This window comes from Triticum aestivum, chromosome 6A (assembly GCF_018294505.1).
Source record: "Triticum aestivum cultivar Chinese Spring chromosome 6A, IWGSC CS RefSeq v2.1, whole genome shotgun sequence".
Taxonomy (NCBI): Eukaryota; Viridiplantae; Streptophyta; class Magnoliopsida; order Poales; family Poaceae; genus Triticum; species Triticum aestivum.
This window is the reverse complement of record NC_057809.1, coordinates 617,081,067-617,100,455: the sequence shown is the minus strand read 5'-3', so window position 1 is coordinate 617,100,455 and position 19,389 is coordinate 617,081,067. Positions and strand designations below refer to the sequence as shown.

Genomic DNA, 19,389 nt, shown 5'->3' with positions numbered 1-19,389 from the left:
ATTGATGTACCAAAGTCGCATGTCATACATGGTTTAATCCTATTCTATCTCTAACTACTAATCTCTAACTTAAACATAAATATACTTCTAATAACATTCTCCCTCAGCCATAAAGCGGACGACTGCGATTGAATTGAAGTGTTACGCTTCTGTCATGTTTTCTGTTGTGTCGTCATCAACTGCGTTTTGTGTTGGAATATTAGGCAAGTTCATGATTAATTCCAGTAAATGATTCACAACTAGAACAGAAAATAGCATGCAACAATCTAGCATACTACATGAACAGGAAAAAATGCACACCAAGGACGGTATCGTGTCGCGATCACGATCTGAAACCAACTTGGTTTCAAAGACAAACTTGCTGAACAAGAAAACAATCAACTTGTCTGTCACGACACCAAAAATAGGGCGAAAGAAAGTTATGTTCCTGCAAGACAACGGACCAGGGGGACCATCACGCGCATGTAGCGTGCACGCATCGGCCCGGCCCGAGCATGAGCCCGTCCAGGCCAGGCGAGCGAGCGCGCGTGCGGTCTCCTATTTATCTTCTCAACACACCACTTAGAGTGGTGAAGGAAACTCATCGAGCACATTGGTTTTGTCCGGACCGTGTGGCCATGCAAAACATGTGACCGTGTGTCGCCCGGATCGAGGCTGGTTGCTCCACCGCCCGAGACCTGCATACGCCTGCTCTCGTAATTGCGTTCAAATCGCAGCCGCGGTGGTTCACCGTGCGTCCGTCACACACTTGCTTACATGGCCGAAGTGTGGTGCCGGATCTGCTGAAGCTTGATGTCAATAGGGTTTGATGTGCGCGTGTGGTGAGGACCTCGGGTCGATGCAGGTCTCGCCGGATGGAGACCCTAATGATTTTTTTCAACGGTGTAAATCTATCGTGGTTACTTAGTGAAAACACTAATATAATGGGATTTTGGATTTTTGGAACTGAAAATTGAATCTAGGGAATTGATCTAATCCATGGAGCCTTTCTAATCTTTGATTAGATCAGGTGTCGCACCCCTAGGAGAGAAGATTGATCTCTCTGGGGGCGGCACACTGTTGAAATGGTAGAGGAACTTTGGATCGATGTCGTCAGACATGGTAGAGGAATGTAGGATCGATGTCGTGAGACTAACCACTCCAATACTATACAGAAATTGTAGGATGACTAATATTTGTGTTATATTGAGTTGTATTGATTTGACCCTCGTATGGAGTATATATATAGACAGTACAATATAAGGGAGAGAGACTTGGAGTAAAGGGTAAGTTATACATGATTTAATTTTATTCTATCTCTAACTTAAACATAATTATACTTATAATACCGAATTTTTATTAAACGAGATGAGAGATTGGATCTACATACCCTTGTAGATCGCTAAGCGAAATCGTTAAGAAACGCGGTTGATGTAGTCGAACGTCTTCACGATTCAATCACGATCCGTCCCGCGAACTCCCGATCAAGTGCCGAATGGACGGCACCTCCGCGTTCAGCACACGTGCGGCTCGATCATGTCTCCTCCTTGATCCAGCAAGAGAGGAAGGAAAAGTAGATGGGATCTCAATCAGCACGACGGCATGGTGGAGATGGTGGTGGAGCAATCCCAGCAGGGCTTTACCGTAGATGCGATCTTAGGAGAAAACGGAGTAATGAGAGAGGTAGAGCTGCCTCCAGGGCGTGGGAATTGGTGCCCCCAGGCCTCCCACACCACTCTCCGATTTTTTTATTAATGATAAAAGTAATAATTCTGTAATTCCGAAACTGGTAACGATAAATTGGAATTTTGAAAAATGAGAAGGACGCGATGATTGGTACCGTCCATGCCTGGTCGCTGGTGCTGACCACGTCCGACGTCATTGTTAGCAGCGTCCGGTGTTTTCTAGCTCCTTGCCTCTGTCTTATGTAAGGGCAACTCCTACATGGCAACCTAAACGGATGTGGATTTTGCCTGTTTTTTGTTTGCTTGAGTCGGCCAGGTGGATGCGAATGTCCGTTGGTCCGTAGGTGCACCCGACATAGACGGACGCATTTCACGTTTGTGCTGGATTTTAGAATTTTTTAAAAATAAAACACCCAACAGAAGTCCAGATTACATTAATTAAAACTAATAAAAATTTAAGATAAAAACAGCAAGCGGCTGGCGTTAGATCTTGGCACCGTCATCCTTCCCTCATCCTCCTTGGTCGGGTCGACGTAGACCGGTGCCTCCATCAATGGAAACGCATGCTGGAAGGCTGCCAGCGTCGTTGCTGTCTGTTGCTGTTACGCCCGCCAACTCGGCCTCCTCGCTTGTTGCGCCCACCTAGGCAGCGTGCCCGTCCACAACCACGGCTGCCCAAGCAGCGGCCACGGCTCCTCCATAGGCTCGGATGCGGGCGGTGCTTGTGGCAGTGTGGGCGTGTTGACCTCCACTCCGGCCGTAGATTCGTCCAGCACTTTCTCCTGGCGCTCGGACTCCTCGATGGCCCTCTTTGGGGCCTTCTCGAGGGCCGCAATGTAGACCTCCTTGGCCTCCTGGTCCTCCTTCACCATGACCGGTGGTGGTGGTGGAGGATCAGTAAGCGCACGGGGTGCACCCTTGAAGCATGACTAGTGGCGCTGGTCGTGCTTGGTGGTGAACCACGCGCCCCAATTCAACGAATCCAGCTCGTTTGTTGGGTCGCAGCGGAGCAGCCGTGAATAGAGCATGATAGTGGTGGATCTCCGCCGGCTGCGTGCAGCCTGAGGCCGGCACGACTGGCACCAGAACCCTATCGACGTTGAGGCACCATCTGTGCAACAGGTTCACGTCGGGCTATGGCACCAACACGTCATGCTCCCCTAAGTACTGGCAGCGGTACACCGACACGCAGAGGCGAAAACTCGTCCGCCGACTCAAGGTCGACTTATCTGTTCTCATAAACTAGCCAATAATAATGTATTACTACCTTCATCCCGGTTTATTAGTCCCCTTCGTATTTTGTGTTAAATTTTGACCATAGATTTAACTAATAAAATGTTAATGCATGTCACAAAAAATCATATTGTTGGATTCGTATTTGAACATAGATTTGAGTGGTATAATTTTTGTGACATGCATTGACATTTTGTTAATTAAAACTGTGATCAAAATTTAACACTGAATACGAAGGGGACTAATAAACCAGAACGGAGATAGCACCCAAGAGTAACAACCCAGTCATCTATACAATGTACACTTGTAACAAATGAATAAATTGTAGTATGAAAGACCAAACAAAGAAGATTTAACGAGGCCACGGAACAACCCAACCATAGGTGAGGTGGATGATACTAATGATGAGCGAGTGATCCTAATGACGAGCAGCTAGTAAGACGATGTTGTTCCTGTGATGATATAAAATGTCCACGCTAGAGCTTTCTTACCGCCCATCGAGGTATGGATCAACGGCTGCAAGCGTATTACTGTATTAGGGTTCATAAGTCATGAAAACTCTATCCATCAGAGGAAAACGACTCGGTTGAGCCTAATAAGAGCACCGATCGGATGGCATGACTAGACGCCGTCCGTACTAGCGTCCAGACTTGGACGCAGTTCGCAACAGAATCCACCCTGGACGCTGTTATTTGTGGCGTCCTTCTTATTTTTGTAATTCCTACCAGCTCTTTACCAGTATGGGAATTATAGAATTATCATTTATTATTAATAAAATACCCGGCTTCTAACATGATCAACAACTAAGCATGGTTATACCAGGCCAAACATGTTAATTCTCGTGAACTAGGACACTCAACTAACCACCGCTACGTAAACATTAGTGCATGTAGTACCACAATGGCAGATTTCTAGGTCTGCGGGACTAGTTCGCCCCGCGCCTCTCCCGCGAGAGGCCGGGCGAACCCTAGCCGCCACCTCTCGAGCACCCTCCCCCCGGTCTCCCCCTCCCCCTCCGCCTCCGCCCGGAGGCGCCGCCGTGGAAAGCACGGCCCGCGTTGCCGGCGGCGGGAACTCCTCTTCCTCCTCCTGTTGCGGGTCGCGCCGCGGGGCGCGGCCACTCGGCGAGAACGGCGCGCTGTGGTGTGGGCCACGTCGTCCGCGCCTGCCGCGCGTGGTGCAACAGGGCTACGGTGGCTGCGGGGTGGCGGTGCAGCGGTGCGGCGGTGCTGGGGGCCACAAGGCCTGGCTGGGCTCGGGGCGTCCTCCTGGGCGGCTCGGTGCTCTAGATCTATCAGGCGCGGGTTGCGGGCTGCGGGCGGTGTGGACCAGCGGCGGCGGCCCTCTCGGCTGTGGGCGTTGGTGGTGGTGGTATGGAGGTGCGTGCCCGCCAGATCTGAGCCTTGAGCTCGGCGGGCCACTCGGGATAGGGGCAGTTGCTCCGAGTGGGGGCCGCGGCCGGGCGTGGCTGTTGCTCCGGCCGTGGGTGGCGGCGCGGGGAGGTCAGGCATGGGTGGTGGCCACCTAGTGGCGCGGCGGCTACACGATGGCTTGGCGGCTACACGGTGGCTCGGCGGCTCTGCCCGCGACGGCGGCCGGCTTCTTCGGCGTCGGCTCGTCTGCGGTCGGGCCGTATCGGCCTTCGCTTCATCTCCTCGTCGTCCGAGCACTACTTGCATCGAAGGGCCGGCCCGCTCTTAGCTGCGGTCCATTGCTCGTCTCGCGCCTGGTGCCGCAAGACCGAGCTCGTCTCGCGCCCAACGGCAAAACCGAGCTCGGCTCACGCCCGGTGCTGCAGGACGCGGCGATGGTGGCCAGTTTTGTCCGGGTCTCGGCGCTGGGGGCCGCCGAGGGGTGTGAAAGGCTGGGCCTTTCCGCTCGTCTCTTTGGTTGGGGTAGCGACGGGTCTCGAGTGAGGCGGTGTCTTGGTCTTGGATGTCGGGGCGGCGGCCGTGGTGGTGGTAGCACGGTGCTCGTGGGCAGAGGTTGTGGCTTGGTGCTGCCCGGTGGCCATAGTCGTGTGGGTGGCGTGGTTGCCGGGGTGTGGCGTTCGGTGGTGGTGAGTGTTGGCCGGGGTGAAGACCTATTCTATCCTCGGAAGGACCGGCAGCGGCGAAGCTCGTTCCCTTCTTGAAGGCGTCATCGCAGCTCTCATTGCCCGTTGTGTTCCTTCAAGGGAAACTTTGACCCTCTGGTCGGGCAGTGGCAGCGCTCCGGTGTCGTATCATTCCTGAAGGCGCCGTCTTGGAGTCCATGGTTCGTCGTATGCGGCTTCATCTCTTCGTAGATAGGGGTGGTGTTGGTGCGCTCAGCGCCTATGTATCCTCTCTTGGGTGTGCGCGTGTGTTGTGGTGCGTTTGTACCGGCAGTTGTTGATCGTTGCTCTATATATAAAGCGGGGCGGAAGTCTTTTCCGGTAAACATTAGTGCATGTCACCTTTTTTCTAGTGCATGTCACCTTGACTTCTTATACTGATGCATGTACACATTTGATTTAGCATTATTTTCATATTCTTGCTTTTTTGCTCTCTAGTATTGATTGGCTTAACGGAAAGACGCACTCACAGATCTTATGAAGATGTTGTTAGAGTGGAACGACAACCTTACGTTACAAGGGGACAAAAACGGAAGTACACCTCTTCACTTTGCTGTTATCGGTACTCTACGGCAAATATGTTCACAATTATTGATAGCCAGTCCAGATGCATTGTATCAACACGACCATAATGGATCATTTCCCACACACGTGGCTGCCTCCGTCGGTGCAACAAGGGTCATCGCTGACTTTCTTATGAAATCCCCCAATTGCGCTGATCTGCGTGATGCAAGGGGAAGGACATTTCTTCATGTTGCAGTTGATAGAATGGATATAGGGACTGTCGATTATGCTTGTCGAAACATATCGTTGTCATGGATTTTGAATATGCAAGACAAAGATGGGAACACTGCACTGCACCTAGCTATAAGAAAAGGAAGTCTACGAATGTTTTGTTCTTTACTCGGTAATAGACAAGTACAATTGAATTTAAAGAACGAGAAAGGGAAGACTCCGCTAGATACAGCGCGTCACGCTATTCCTAAAGGAATATATGTCAAAGGGGTAATATATGTGATCGTTTTCATTTTATAACATAGCCATGGAGGTAAACAAGAACAACTGGGATCTGCAAAGTTTAAATTTTATTTATTCTAATTTTGTAGGAAAATGAAGTAAGGATACTCAAAGCACTCAAATATGTTGGTGCTAAAAGGGGTATTGTTCACCAGGGATTCTTGGATGAATATGATATTGACCAAGCAAGACAGGAAGAAATACATATAATGAGTCAAGTGAAAGAGGGAACACAAAGTTTATGTATCGGCTCGGTCTTAATTGCAACCGTCACATTTGGTGCAACTTTCACTATGCCAGGAGGTCTTAGAGATGATGATGAAACTAATGCAGGCTCACCAATACTTGCTGGAACATTTCATTTTTATGCATTCATTGTGGCCAACACACTTGCCTTCACCCTCTCGGTCATGGCTACAATTTCTTTCATATTTTCTGGGGATCCTATGGTACATCTTCGAACAAGAAAAGTGCTATTTATAAGGGCCATCCCTCTCTTGCTGATTTCAGTGTCAAGCATGGTAGTTGCCTTTGCACTTGGTACTTATATGATGTTAGCTCCAATTGCTCCTGTGTCTGCACTTGCAATATTTCTCATCTTGATTCTCATATTGGTGTATTACTCTTGGGGAATGACAATCAGCCGTATTGTTCTCTTCACTGCACTCTGTAAGAGAAAGGGGAAATGGTACGGGATAGTCTGGGCATGGCCATGTGCATTCTTACTCGTGGTCCTTATCCTTTCTTCTCTACTATTGCTGGCCTTTAAGTTGGCCCAGGTGAGTCACACCGGTGGCAAAGTGGAACCACCAGCACAACCGCCAACACCATTTGCTTGAAGAGGGCCAAATACGCCCATATTACATATATGGATCATTATCATCTTTTGTAAGTGTGGCTCTTCTCACACTACCAGTTGGAGACTTCGGATCTGCTATTATCATACTTATGTTTCTTGAGAACTGTAGTGAATAGTGTGCGTGTATTTCTTTGCTTAGACCTTTCATTGTCCAAGAGTTAATGTGATTTTAACAGTGTACACAATGATTGAAGTATTTTCCTGCAACTACATTTTTTTTGCGAAGATGATATTTATGACTCGGCTATGCTAAGCGGTGCTCTCTTTGCAAGCTCCTTACCTAATCCACACTTTCCGCTTGGGAGAAGATCAAGAGGGTCTTCCTTTGGGCTGGCATATTGAACGGTCTCTCCGTCAATCACATTCAGCAGTTTTACACTCTCTTGAGCGCTTCTGGATTGTTAGGAATAAGCCGTGGCGGGCTTGAACGCGTGCGTGTGTGTGCGCCGGACGCATCGGGACCAGCCCGTGGCAGGCTCGGGTGCATGTATGTGTGGCCGATCAAGGGAGTGTGCGTGCGTGCGTAGGTTTGCTGGCGATGGAGCCGGAGAGGTGACCGCGTCGTCCCTGCTCATCTCACCCACCCACCCCTCTGCATCCTTTGCTTGCTCTCGTCGTTCTACATATACCCATTCACAGGCACAGCTTGGACACACACTCCTCTACTTCACCACATCCATACATTTGCAGTCCAGACCAGCCCCAGTCGATCCTCTCTCATTCTCACTTCCACCTCTTTCGTGTTGGTGATCAATGGCGTCGAGCACCGGGCTGACAGCTCCGAGCTCACCGGTTGGGACAAATACTGCTCCTCCACCGGCGACCACCATGGAGCCCAATATGGACGCCGGGCTGCTAGCATTGGCTTCCTCCGGATCTTTCCACGATCTGGAATCATTCCTCGACGGGAAACCAGCCGCCTACACCATGGGAAGCTCGGCCACGCAGCCACCTGATCTGTACGCCGTTACCGTTGGAGGTAACACTCTTCTCCATGTGGTGGCCGCCAGCCATGGCGACTCTGAGGACTTACTGGATAAAGCCAGACTTGTCTACAGCAAGGCGCACAGCCTCCTCTTCGTGCAAAACAACGAGGGAGATACGCCCCTGCATTGTGCTGCACGGGCGTGGAATATCCCAATGATGTCTCTTCTCATTGATCTTGCCAATGGCCAGGGTATTAACAACGCTAAGGGGCTGCTGGAAACACAGAACAAGCTCAAAGAGACAGCCTTGCACGAGGCCGTCCGCTTTGGGAGCAATGATATGGTCAATTTGCTCATGGCCCGTGATCCAGAATTGGCCACTCTTCCTGAGGAAGGTACTTCACCATTGTACATCGCCATCTTACTGGAAAATGGAATCATCGCAAAAACACTCTACGAGTTGAGCGGTGGGGTTCTTTCATACTCTGGACCAAATGGACGAAATGCATTGCATGTTGCTGTTCAGCGGAGCCAAGGTACCGACTTTAACCTGAATTTCACCTACCATTATTAGATATATGTAGTACTCCCTCTGTATCAAAAATTCAAAATAGAAGACCCTTTTTTGAGAATATGATAGTGTCAAAAAAGTCTTATATTTTGATACGGAAGGATACTAGTATCTAGCATACATTTACCTCATTACTATTTTACCATTTGCATCCACGCTTTTAGTGTGTTGTTAGGTTCAAAATTTACATTAATGAGACATCTAAGAAGGATATTTAGTTAGTCCTGAAGACCAGACATCTTTTGTGGGGACGTAACCCTTATAATATGATTTCGTTAAAGAAATTGGCGTGAACTCCCATCGCAATAAAAGGAAAAAAAGGATCCAAGCTAGGTGAAAGATGTAAAATTAGATATTCTATAGTGTTATTCGACACAGAAGATGTATTGTATGCAACAGAGAAACTACTTTATTTCACCCATACTGAATCGGTTACGATACCATACAAAACTTGGAGAACAGGTGTATGAAGAGACTCTGTTTCATTTCATCCAGTTTGCGACTCTTTGATCTGTTGGGAATATGAGCAATTTACCAAATGATTTTATTAACAGAAATATTAGATAAAGCATGACTAATATAGCCGCGATAAAGCAAGTCATGTAACTTGACGGAGAAAAAGTGAATAGCATCTGCATATATGAACTTGAACTGAACACATCTAGGACAGACACTAGATCATGTTGCATATATAGAGTAGAACCTAACACATGCAGGGCAAGTACTAGTACGAGAAACTGTGGCAGGACATCTGACAGAAAGAAGAAGAACACATACGGGACAGCAGCAGCAGAAGCACTGGACTTGGGGTCGACATCCTCTCCAGCCATGTCGTTGCTGAGGTAGTCGACGTCGGGGAAGAAGTCGTCGTCGGGGAAGTAGTCGTCGGAGTCCGTGATGAAGAAGCCAGTAGTCGCGCATAGCGCTCCCCAAAAACCTTATCACCCTTCTCCCGTACAAGACTCAAAGGGTGTGGTCTCAGAGGCCTACTGTCCCGATGTGCGGTGCACGCCGCAAGCCGGGATGAGGAAGACAGCAGCAGCTCAGAGATGGAACCGATGGTGAGGGAAGGATTAGTTCTGCTGCGTCTCTCTGGGAGGAGCGACCTCCCTTCGCAAGAGAAGGAGGCGAGAGGGCAGCAACGGGAGGTGAAACGAAGAGGCAGAGGCGAAGCGAACAGCCAGCAGCGGAAGGGCTGCACCGTTCGCATTCGAACTCCACTTTCGCAAAAATATTTTCAGCTTCAATGTCGGCTCGGCTCATTCCCGCAACCCGCGGCGCGGCGGGCGTCAGAGGAGGAGCGCACGTGGATATCCCTCTTGTTCTCATGCTCATACAAGTGGAGAAAGAACCTCCCTTATAAGGAGGTCCAACTTCCACTAAACTAGCAATGTGGGACTAAACTTTAGTAGTATCCCTTGCCTTGCATAAATGGGCTAAGTGGGCCTCTAGGTTCTCTGACAGTGAATAGACAAGTACACTTGAATTTGATGAATGAGAAAGGGGAGACTCCATCAGATATAGCGTGTAATCTTCCTAGAGGAATGGTATATATCAACATTTTAATATTTAAACACGGTGTTGGAGGTGAACAAGAGTAATTGAGATTTGCATGGTTTAATATTTATTTATTCTAATTTTGTAGGAAGCTGAAGCAGAAATAGTCAGGGTACTCAACTATATGGGTGCTAAAAGCGGTATTTCTCACCAGGGTTTCTTGAATGAATATGATACTGACCAAGCAAGACAGGATGAAATACATTTGTTGAGTCAAATGAAAGAGGGGACACAAAGTCGATGTATTTGCTCCGTCCTAATTGCAACCGTGACGTTCGGTGTAATGTTCACCATGCCTGGAGGTTATAGAGATGAGCATGACACTCATGCAGGGTCACCAATTCTTGCTGGAACGTTTGGTTTTGATATATTCTTCATGGCCAACACACTTGCCTTTGCTTTCTCAACCACAGCTACAATTTATCTCATGTTTTCTGGAGATCCCACACGACTCCTTGGGATCCGTAAAGTGCTATTTCGAAGGTCCATCCCCATCATATTGGTATCAGTGTTTTGCATGATGCTTGCCTTCGCACTTGCTACATTTATGATGTTAGCTCCAGTTGCTCCTATGTCTGCATCTGCAGTAATCATCAGCATTATTCTCGTACTGGTGTATATCTGTTGGGAAGCAGCAGTCAAGTATATTTTTCTGTTCGTAGCACTCTGTAAGAGAAAGGGGATATGGTACGGGATAGTCTGGGCACGCCCGTTTGCAGCAGCATTATTCCTGTTAACTATTATGTCCTGTTTGTTGGCCATGGGGGGTTACACCAATAGCAAGGTGGAACCACACCGGCACAACCACCGACGCCATTTCCTTGAAGAGAGTCAAATACGTGTATATTAGATAAATGGAGCATTACTATCTCTTGTAACAGTGGCTGTTCTCCTTATATGATATAAATGAAACACTTATTATCATGCAAAAAAAAAAAAACAGTGGCTGTTCTCACACTGTTTATGTGCTTGTACCAGTGTAAACAACAATTGATGTATTTGCCTGCAACTGCATTTTGTCTCGCCCGGATTATTTGTATGAGTACGACTTGTCTAGGGTAAATTTAAGGAGTTGTATTATTTTATCTTATGAATTGATCTTTTAACAGTATTTTGAGTATATATTCCTGTAAGCTGTTTGCAAAGCCTTGACATTGTGGTCATGCCGGCTCAGCGCACCTGTACATGCCGGCTTGTAAAATTTTCCATGCCACCTAGTACCACGTAAGGAAAAGACTGGAAGTTGAAACTGCGGTCAGATCGTTAGTTTCTTCAAAATACAAGGTTAAAGCTTTGAATAAACTCACAAAAATTACTAGGCAGGGCAAATTTTACATGTCCAAACCAGTGTTACAGCAGCAATCCTCTAGCGATGATGAATGATCTATCGAGTTGACTGACGGTTATGTATGACATTTGAAGAAACAACCATCAGCATGGGGTGCAACGGATTCGGATTGAAGCCAGAGCTGCAACCACACCACTGTTTGCAATTTCTAGACAGGTGTGTCAGCTCGCTGTCTCCGCTTGAATGCTGTCTTTGCCGCTTCTCTTGCGCTTTCTAACCCTCTCCCTCTTCGCCTCGCCATCAGCCTTAGGACCCTGAAAGGAACATGTACTCATTAGTGCTCGTGCTTGTCAGATACATGTGCTTCCAGTGTACAGTCATGCACATCCCAGTGCAACTTGTTTTTTTGACACAAACCCCAGTGCAACTGAAATCAGGAGCTACAGCACAACAAAAAATGTGCAATGGGCTTCAGTAGCCTACCCAAGATTTAAGTTGTTTCATTATCTCTTATACATCCTACTCTCAGTTCTACACCTCAATATAAGCCATGCAACTACAAGCTTGCTGTTGAAACATTGCATTAGGCATGTATAATCTGCGTGTTTCAAGTATTACATACAGCTTATAGATGTAAATGTTGTGTAGCGATGATTAATTACCCGATCTTTAGCAGCTGATGGTTGGGGCTTCGGCTTCTTTTTCTTGCAGGAGAGTGGGTTTGGGCCAGAGGAAATTTTAGTTCCCATTCGGTATCCATTAGTACCCTATCGAGCTTCTCGTATGTCGGCACAGATCGGTTGTTCGCCCAAGTGAACTGACGCCCTGACATACTGGCCTCCCGAAGATCCAAACTGTCTATCACATCATTGAATAGGAAAGGCCAATGAGTGTCGAAGCGGTCATTATTTTGCTCTTCCTGCTACCTCAGAATGTTAAAGTCCCCTCCAATAAGCATTGGATACGGGTTATTCTTAGCCAGGTTAACCAATTCCCGAAGGAAAGCAGATTTATGCTAATCTTGGGCAGCCCCATAGACAGCGACAAGAGACCATGTAAAATTGTCAGCTCTATTCCGCAAGTGAAATTTTATATGAAATTCAACGATCGAAAAAGCCAACAAGTCCATGGTTGTTGTCATTATCCCAAGAATAAGGATTCCTCCAGATCTTCCACGGGCTGGTAGACTATGCCATGTGTAGTCGAAACCACCTGATAGGTGACCGAGGACATGCGGGCGAAAGTCACACTTGCCCGCCTCAGAAATTGCCACAAAATCCAAACCATGTTCCTGGACACAATCACTGACGTGTTTATGTTTAGCCAAGTCTGAGAGACCTCTGCTATCCCAAAACATGCCTCTCATGTGAAAACTCGGGTTTGTGTTGAACTCTTCGCCTTTTTGGGCGGTTTTTGTTTCTTTTTGAAGGAGTGCGATTTAGATTTCCGCGAAGACGCCGTGAAGTCACAAAACATGGACCCAGGTCTTGCATCATTCAATCCAACCTCGGTAACCTCACCAACCAAGTGGGATATAAGTGGACCATCATATTTGGCATCCGCTTCATCATCTGTGGCTCACTTAACGCATGCTATCAGTGTGTCGTGTACGTCTCGCACACGACTGGCATGTTTGAAGGAAGATTTATTGCAAGCTTTTATCCTAAAGTAGTCGCATCAACTAACACAAGGTGCTAGGGAGGGGGGTCGGTGGAGTGCCTTCGACTCCTCACGCGTAGAGAATAGTGGTAGGAAGGCACTACAGAAATGGCCTCTCAAAATAATGTTTCCATGCAATGCTTTGCAGCAAATTGTTTGAGCGAATTTGTTAGTACAAAGCTCACATACAAGAAGAGGCTAGTCATTGAGGGAACAAGATTTAGTGATCTATTGAACATTTCAGCATTTTCCGTCCTAACCAAGCTGATTGAATGGGTCGCCACGAACACCGATCCTAATATGCGAGAGTTCATGGATAAAAATAAACGCATCTTGTTCACTAGGGACATAGAGCAAAAAATGTGCAATGTGCCATGGGTGCAGGCATGTGACAAAATTAAGGAAGTCTAAGCAATCCGAAAGGAAAACATTTGGACCTAGCAGTCCGGCCGAACTTTCCGCCGGTCTTGTTCACGCATGCGCGCGCAACCCACTCGCAGGCAACCACATGGCACGGTGGACCACCAAGACTAGTCTTCTTGCTTTACCTCTTCTTCTCTCAGACGCAATTCGCTCTCATCTTTTTTTTCTCTCCATCCCCTTTCTTCTTCCCCGCAACAAAATATGAGAGGAGGAGCACCAAAAAGCTGGCCACGCGAAATATTTCTCTCTCTCTCTGTCGTTGCTCGTGCGCCGCTGTTCTGAGGAGGCATCCGCACATCCTCCTCCATGCCATGGCCGTGCGCCACCTACCCCTTGCCCTCATGGGTAAATACTAGATCCAAAGCTGCTTGGTCGTGCTACTACACCCACTGGCACGTGTTACAACCGGCGACCGACCGTGCTACAACCAACGATTAAATATGCTGCAACCGGTGACAGTGAGGTTGTGGCAGCGACGATAGTGCGCGGTTTTTTCTACAACCGCAACAAAAAAGCAACCTCCGGTGACGTGATTTGCTGCAATGGCGACGACGAAGTTTTGTGGTGCCGATGACGTTGCAGTGATTTTTGCTGCAACCGGAAGCAGGAAAAGATACCACCGGCAGTCATTTTTGCTACAACCGGCAACGAGAAATCTACCATCGGCAACATGATTTGTTGCAACGGCAACGGTGAAGTTTGTGGTGGCGACGGCGGCACTGCGATTTTTGCTGCAACCCACAGCGGAAAAAGCTACCACCAGGGGGTCATTTTTGCTACAACCACGGGTTTTTTTTGCCACAGCTGGCGTTTTTCGGCCAATGAAAGAAGTTGCAACCATTTACATGGAAGCTTCAACTCTACATTGAAAAGCTTCAACCGGAGGAGAGCAGAAGTGGACACCAGGGATTGTACCGGCTTTCTTCTTCGACGACGGCCATGGCACTTCATTGTTTTTTGCTACAACCGCAAAGTTCGAGCTACAACCCAGGATGCGGAAGGTGCGGTGTGTGCTATAACAGGGAGCTGACCATGGCGATGGTTGAAGCAAAATTTATCATTGTCGCTATCGGCATGAATGATTGCAGCAATTCCCAATGCCAGTCATAGCGCAGGCCGACGGCGGTTGCAACACTAGGGCTCGTCGACATGGATGATGAAGGAGAAAGGGATCGTTGGGCACTTTGGCTTGAGCGTGGTCATGGCGGAATGCCTGCGGTGAGGGGCGGCGGCGGAGCTACATGATACGTCTCCAACGTATCTATAATTTTTGATTGTTCCATGCTATTATATTATCTATTTTGAATGTTTTATATGCATTAATATGCTATTTTATATTATTTTTGGGACTAACCTATTAACCTAGAGCCTAGTGCAAGTTCATGTTTTTTCCTTGTTTTTGAGTTTCTCCGAAAAGGAATACCAAACGGAATCCAAACGGAATGAAACCTTCGCGATGATTTTTCTTGGACCAGAAGACAACCAGGAGACTTGGAGATGAGGTCGGAGGAGCCACGAGGCGACAAGGACGGATGGCGCGCCCAGGGGGGTAGGGCGAGCCCGCCACCCTTGTGCCCCCCCCCCCTTGACCCTCCTGGCCTAATTCTTTCGCCTATAAATTCCCATATATCCCCAAACCACCAGAAGCATCCACGAAAACACTTTTCCACCACCGCAACCTTCTGTACCGGTGAGATCCCATCTAGGGACCTTTTCCGGCACCCTGCCAATGGGGGATTCGATCACGGAGGGCTTCTACATCAACTCTATTGCCCTTGCAATGAAGCGTGAGTAGTTTACCACAGACCTACGAGTCCATAGCTACTAGCTAGATGGCTTCTTCTCTCTCTTTGATTCTCAATACCATGTTCTCCTCGATGTAATACTTTTTTGCGGTGTGTTTGCCGAGATCCGATGAATTATGCATTTATGATCAGCTTATCTATGAATATTATTTGAAACTTCTCTGAATTCCATTATGCATGACTTGATATCTTTGTAATTCCCTTCGAACTATCGGTTTGGTTTGGCCAACTAGATTGGTTTTTCTTGCAATGGGAGAAGTGCTTAGCTTTGGGTTCAATCTTGCGGTGTCCTTTCCCAGTGACACTAGGGGCAGGAAGGCACATATTGTATTGTTGCCATCGAGGATAAAAAGATGGGGTTTTCATCATATTGCTTGAGTTAATCCCTCTGCATCATGTCATCTTACTTAATGCGTTACTCTGTTCTACATGAACTTAATACTCTAGATGCAGGCAGGAGTCGGTCGATGTGTGGAGTAATAGTAGTAGATGCAGGCAGGAGTCAGTCTACTTGACACGGACGTGATGCCTATATTCATGATCATTGTCGTAGATATCGTCATAACTTTGCGTTTTTCTATCAATTGCTCGGCAGTAATTTGTTCATCCACCGTATTATTTGCTATCTTGAGAGAAGCCTCTAGTGAAACCTATGGCCTCCGGGTCTATTTTCCATCATATAAGTTTCCGATCTACTATTCTGCAATCTTCTACTTTCCGATCTATGAACCAAAAAAACAAAAAATATTTACTTTATCGTTTATCTATCTCTATCAGATCTCACTTTTGCAAATAATCGTGAAGGGATTGACAACCCCTTTATCGCGTTGGGTGCAAGATGTTTGATTGTTTGTCCAGGTATTCGGTAATTTCTGCGTTGTCTCCTACTGGATTGATACCTTGGTTCTCAAACTGAGGAAAATACTTATCTCTACTTTGCCGCATCACCCCTTCCTCTTCAAGGGAAAAACCAATGCAAGCCGAAGAAGTAGCACTACACATGTCGTCGATGAGAGCTGCAACTGCAGGTTCAACTGTTGCATGGATCAAGGCGGTGACGAGGACGGCAGGCGAGGGTGGGGACCGGTGAGGAGGAGGACCGATGGGGGTGGGGACCGGCGACGAGGACGGCCACTGGAGAGGAGAGGAGGCGGGGTTCCGCGCACCCGATCGGGAGATGCGGTTCCAGCGAGAGGAAGAAGAAGCTGCGTGAAGAATCATTTTTTTCACCAGATCTTATGGCCCCACGTGGCTCAAATCTAGCGACTTGGATGGGACCGGCCAAACTATTGGGCCGGCGCCGGCGCCTAGCATCGCCCAATCCGAATTGCTAAACATGTACTATGTGGGCGAGATGGCTCCTATAGCACACATAACCTATATTCTCATGGATGCTGCTGATGATGATGTTACGACAGTCAAGAGGTCGTTATACCTTCCTTGTTTGGTAACATTTTTGTGCCCATGCACTAGCAACATGGAACCACATGAGTATTTAGGCAGCTTAGTGGATATGGATAGAGCTGTCGAGTAAGCTTGGGAGTTGTGACAAACTCTTTCTCAGTGTTGTGATGAAATTTGTTAAGAAGTTCCACGATAAGAATAATAAACTGATTAATGTAGAGTCGTGACGCCCAATGCTTGCAGTAGGCAACCTGCCTTGTTGCTTCTTTTCTCTTTCCAACTCATGTTTTTTCGTAGATATACAAATGTGTTTTTATTTCACACTAACTTGTTATTTTGCATTTATGTTATTTTGCGTGTCAATCTAGATAATTTGTGTTGATCATTTGTACTTCCATCGTTGTACATGAGCGAGCATACAATAACTTTCTCGATCACAAGGTTTTGCTTCATATGCGACGCAGACGTCAATCTAATTGTATCTATCGACAAGAAAAAAAATGTTTTGAACAGTTATTTCGGCAATTGACCAGTAACAACAAAATTTCCTCTTTTTCTTAGTTTCCGTATTCGTGTTTTTCTTTTTTATTCACTTCCGAAAAAATATTAACAAAATTACCTTATCATTTTGCAAGTCTAATTTGGATGTTTATTGGATAATTTGTATGGTGTAATTGATCCAGGCGGCTGTAGGGCATCTAATGTTCAAAACGGGAATATGGGGGATGTTGTGCAACGCACAAAATATGAGAGAGTTCGGCTAGTATATAAAAACTAATACACAAGTGACTTGATGAATTATTTTTTTGCCCATCATTATTGTTGGTCTAACCATTTTAATTTTGTAGATTAGTTTTGGATGAAATCATCCGTTATCCAACATTTATACCAAACTTTTTAACTTCATCATAACTATTCATGACACATAAATATATGTCATCCTTATTGCTCAATTTAGTGATATATGTTGTTATAATTGTATATGTTAGTATGTATTGCTAGTGGAAATTATAATGACATCCCGCTCATACACATTGAGTTAAATAAATTTGAATATTCATTTTATGCTAAACCAAAGCAATATATTCTGCAATTTACTTAACTTTGTGGTTTAATTTGGTTGTTTCTAAAAGATAATATTATAGTGGTTTTCACCTTAAATTAAGAATACCGAAAATACCACATAAGTCTACAAATGAATGTGTATACATCTTAATATATTATGACGTGTTTGTATGTGTTCTTTCCACAACATTCATCGTCATCTATATAACATGTTGGCTGCTATTGATTGTATATATCAGGTTTAGGCATAACTAAATACATTATTCTAGAGAGTATGTGATGTCAATTAGTAGTTTATACTTGAATACCTCCTCGCTCCACTCTCGCCTGTGATGGTGCTCGTTTCTTGGTCAAATGTGCATGTATTTATCTTGGGAATAAGTAGTTAGGCATCAAAATATATGTGCGTTTGCAATTGGTATGGAATCATATTGTTCATAGCGTGTTGAATTCAATGGTTGCAATGTTGTTGTTTTGAAAAAAAAACTTAACGATCTGTCGCTAGTGTATTAGTCTCCCACCATGACACAATCTAGTTCATGCAAGAAGATTCTAGTTTGCATTCCTAGGTGCACACAACAAGAGGTAAGTGACATCATAAAGTGCACAAGGAAAATCACAAGCATGATGAGAACATTGGATTAAAAGTTGATTCACGAATAAAAAAAATTCAGAGCCTAAACATCTGTGAGATTCACAATCCTCTTTTATTGGAGGCTTCATATCAGCGTGGCCTTCAAACTAGACCTGCATGGGCATATTTTGACAAGCTTTTCTCATGCTCTTTTGTTGCTCGATGGTAATTTATTAGTTGCAAACTAATTTTATAACAAGTTACCATGTCATAACCTTGGTACCAATATAGTGGCAAATTCATAAATACAAGGTGGCAAGACATTAGAAATTAGTATATCATGCCTAAGCAATGGACCCAACTTGGAGACACGACACTAGTAAGAAAATTGATATCTCTCAAGCCTGGCCGAGATAAATTTATTTTTAACGAAGTTTAAACTGATTTGATGATCCCAAAACCAACTCAATCCAAAACGAGTTGTGTATTTATTCACGATTACATCGGGTAGAAACCGTGGATGTACAACATAGCTACAATGTTGCCTGGACTAACCCGGGAGCAAGGAAGGAGGATGAAACTTCTCCCGTTGCGCCGTCCCCACCTCTAACTTTTAACTTGCTTATCCATCATTGTGATTGCCATCGGGCATCCGCTGCTTATCCAAACGCTTTCAGTTTGTTTGTTTGTTTCTTCTTTCTTTCTTTCTTGGATCACACCACATCGTCCATTCATTCCAGAGGGGTGGGGCCTGTGTTTGGTGTGCTTAACTTGAGTCCATGGATCCATACCACACGAACCGGTGCAGAACACCTAGCGACCCCCTATAGTTAGTGGAGTAAAAATAAAATTGTGTAGATTTTGTGTCCTAGTCGCACTAACTTCAAACACTACATGGATTACATATCTTATAAACATTCAAATTAAAACATGCATAGCATCATAACCATCATAACATAAAGTTTCATCATTGCATTTTTTAAATGAAAACATGCGAAGTTCACCCAAAAGACATCACTTCAAACACAATGTTTCATCCAAAATCACCACAAACATAGCATGTATATGTTGTGGATCGAGCCAACCAATGGCATGCACCACCACCTCTCGGGCACCAACACTCAAACGATGTCGTTGGCGGAGAAATCAACTCCATCGTCCTCTTGGCCACCATCGCCACCGCCATCCTCTCGGCCACCACAATCAACACCATCAACCCCTCGGCCACTGCAATCAACACCATCACTAC

At 46.1% G+C, this 19,389-nt stretch overlaps 2 protein-coding genes across 2 annotated transcripts in view; both read left to right on the top strand.

Moving 5' to 3' along the window:
• The window catches only part of LOC123131437 (serine/threonine-protein phosphatase 6 regulatory ankyrin repeat subunit B-like), an 8,432-nt gene extending 1,498 nt beyond the window's left edge, over positions 1-6,934 (top strand). The window contains exons 2-3 of the mRNA XM_044551115.1: positions 5,465-5,997; positions 6,099-6,934. Coding sequence (XP_044407050.1) covers positions 5,465-5,997; positions 6,099-6,848 — 1,283 coding nt within the window. The 3' untranslated portion in view covers positions 6,849-6,934. The remainder of the gene's footprint in view (positions 1-5,464; positions 5,998-6,098) is intronic.
• A 762-nt stretch (positions 6,935-7,696) lies between these two features.
• LOC123129851 (ankyrin repeat domain-containing protein 65-like) overlaps positions 7,697-19,389 on the top strand; it is a 12,565-nt gene continuing 872 nt past the window's right edge. The window contains exon 1 of the mRNA XM_044549840.1: positions 7,697-8,330. Within this exon, the coding sequence (XP_044405775.1) occupies positions 7,697-8,330 (634 nt within the window). The remainder of the gene's footprint in view (positions 8,331-19,389) is intronic.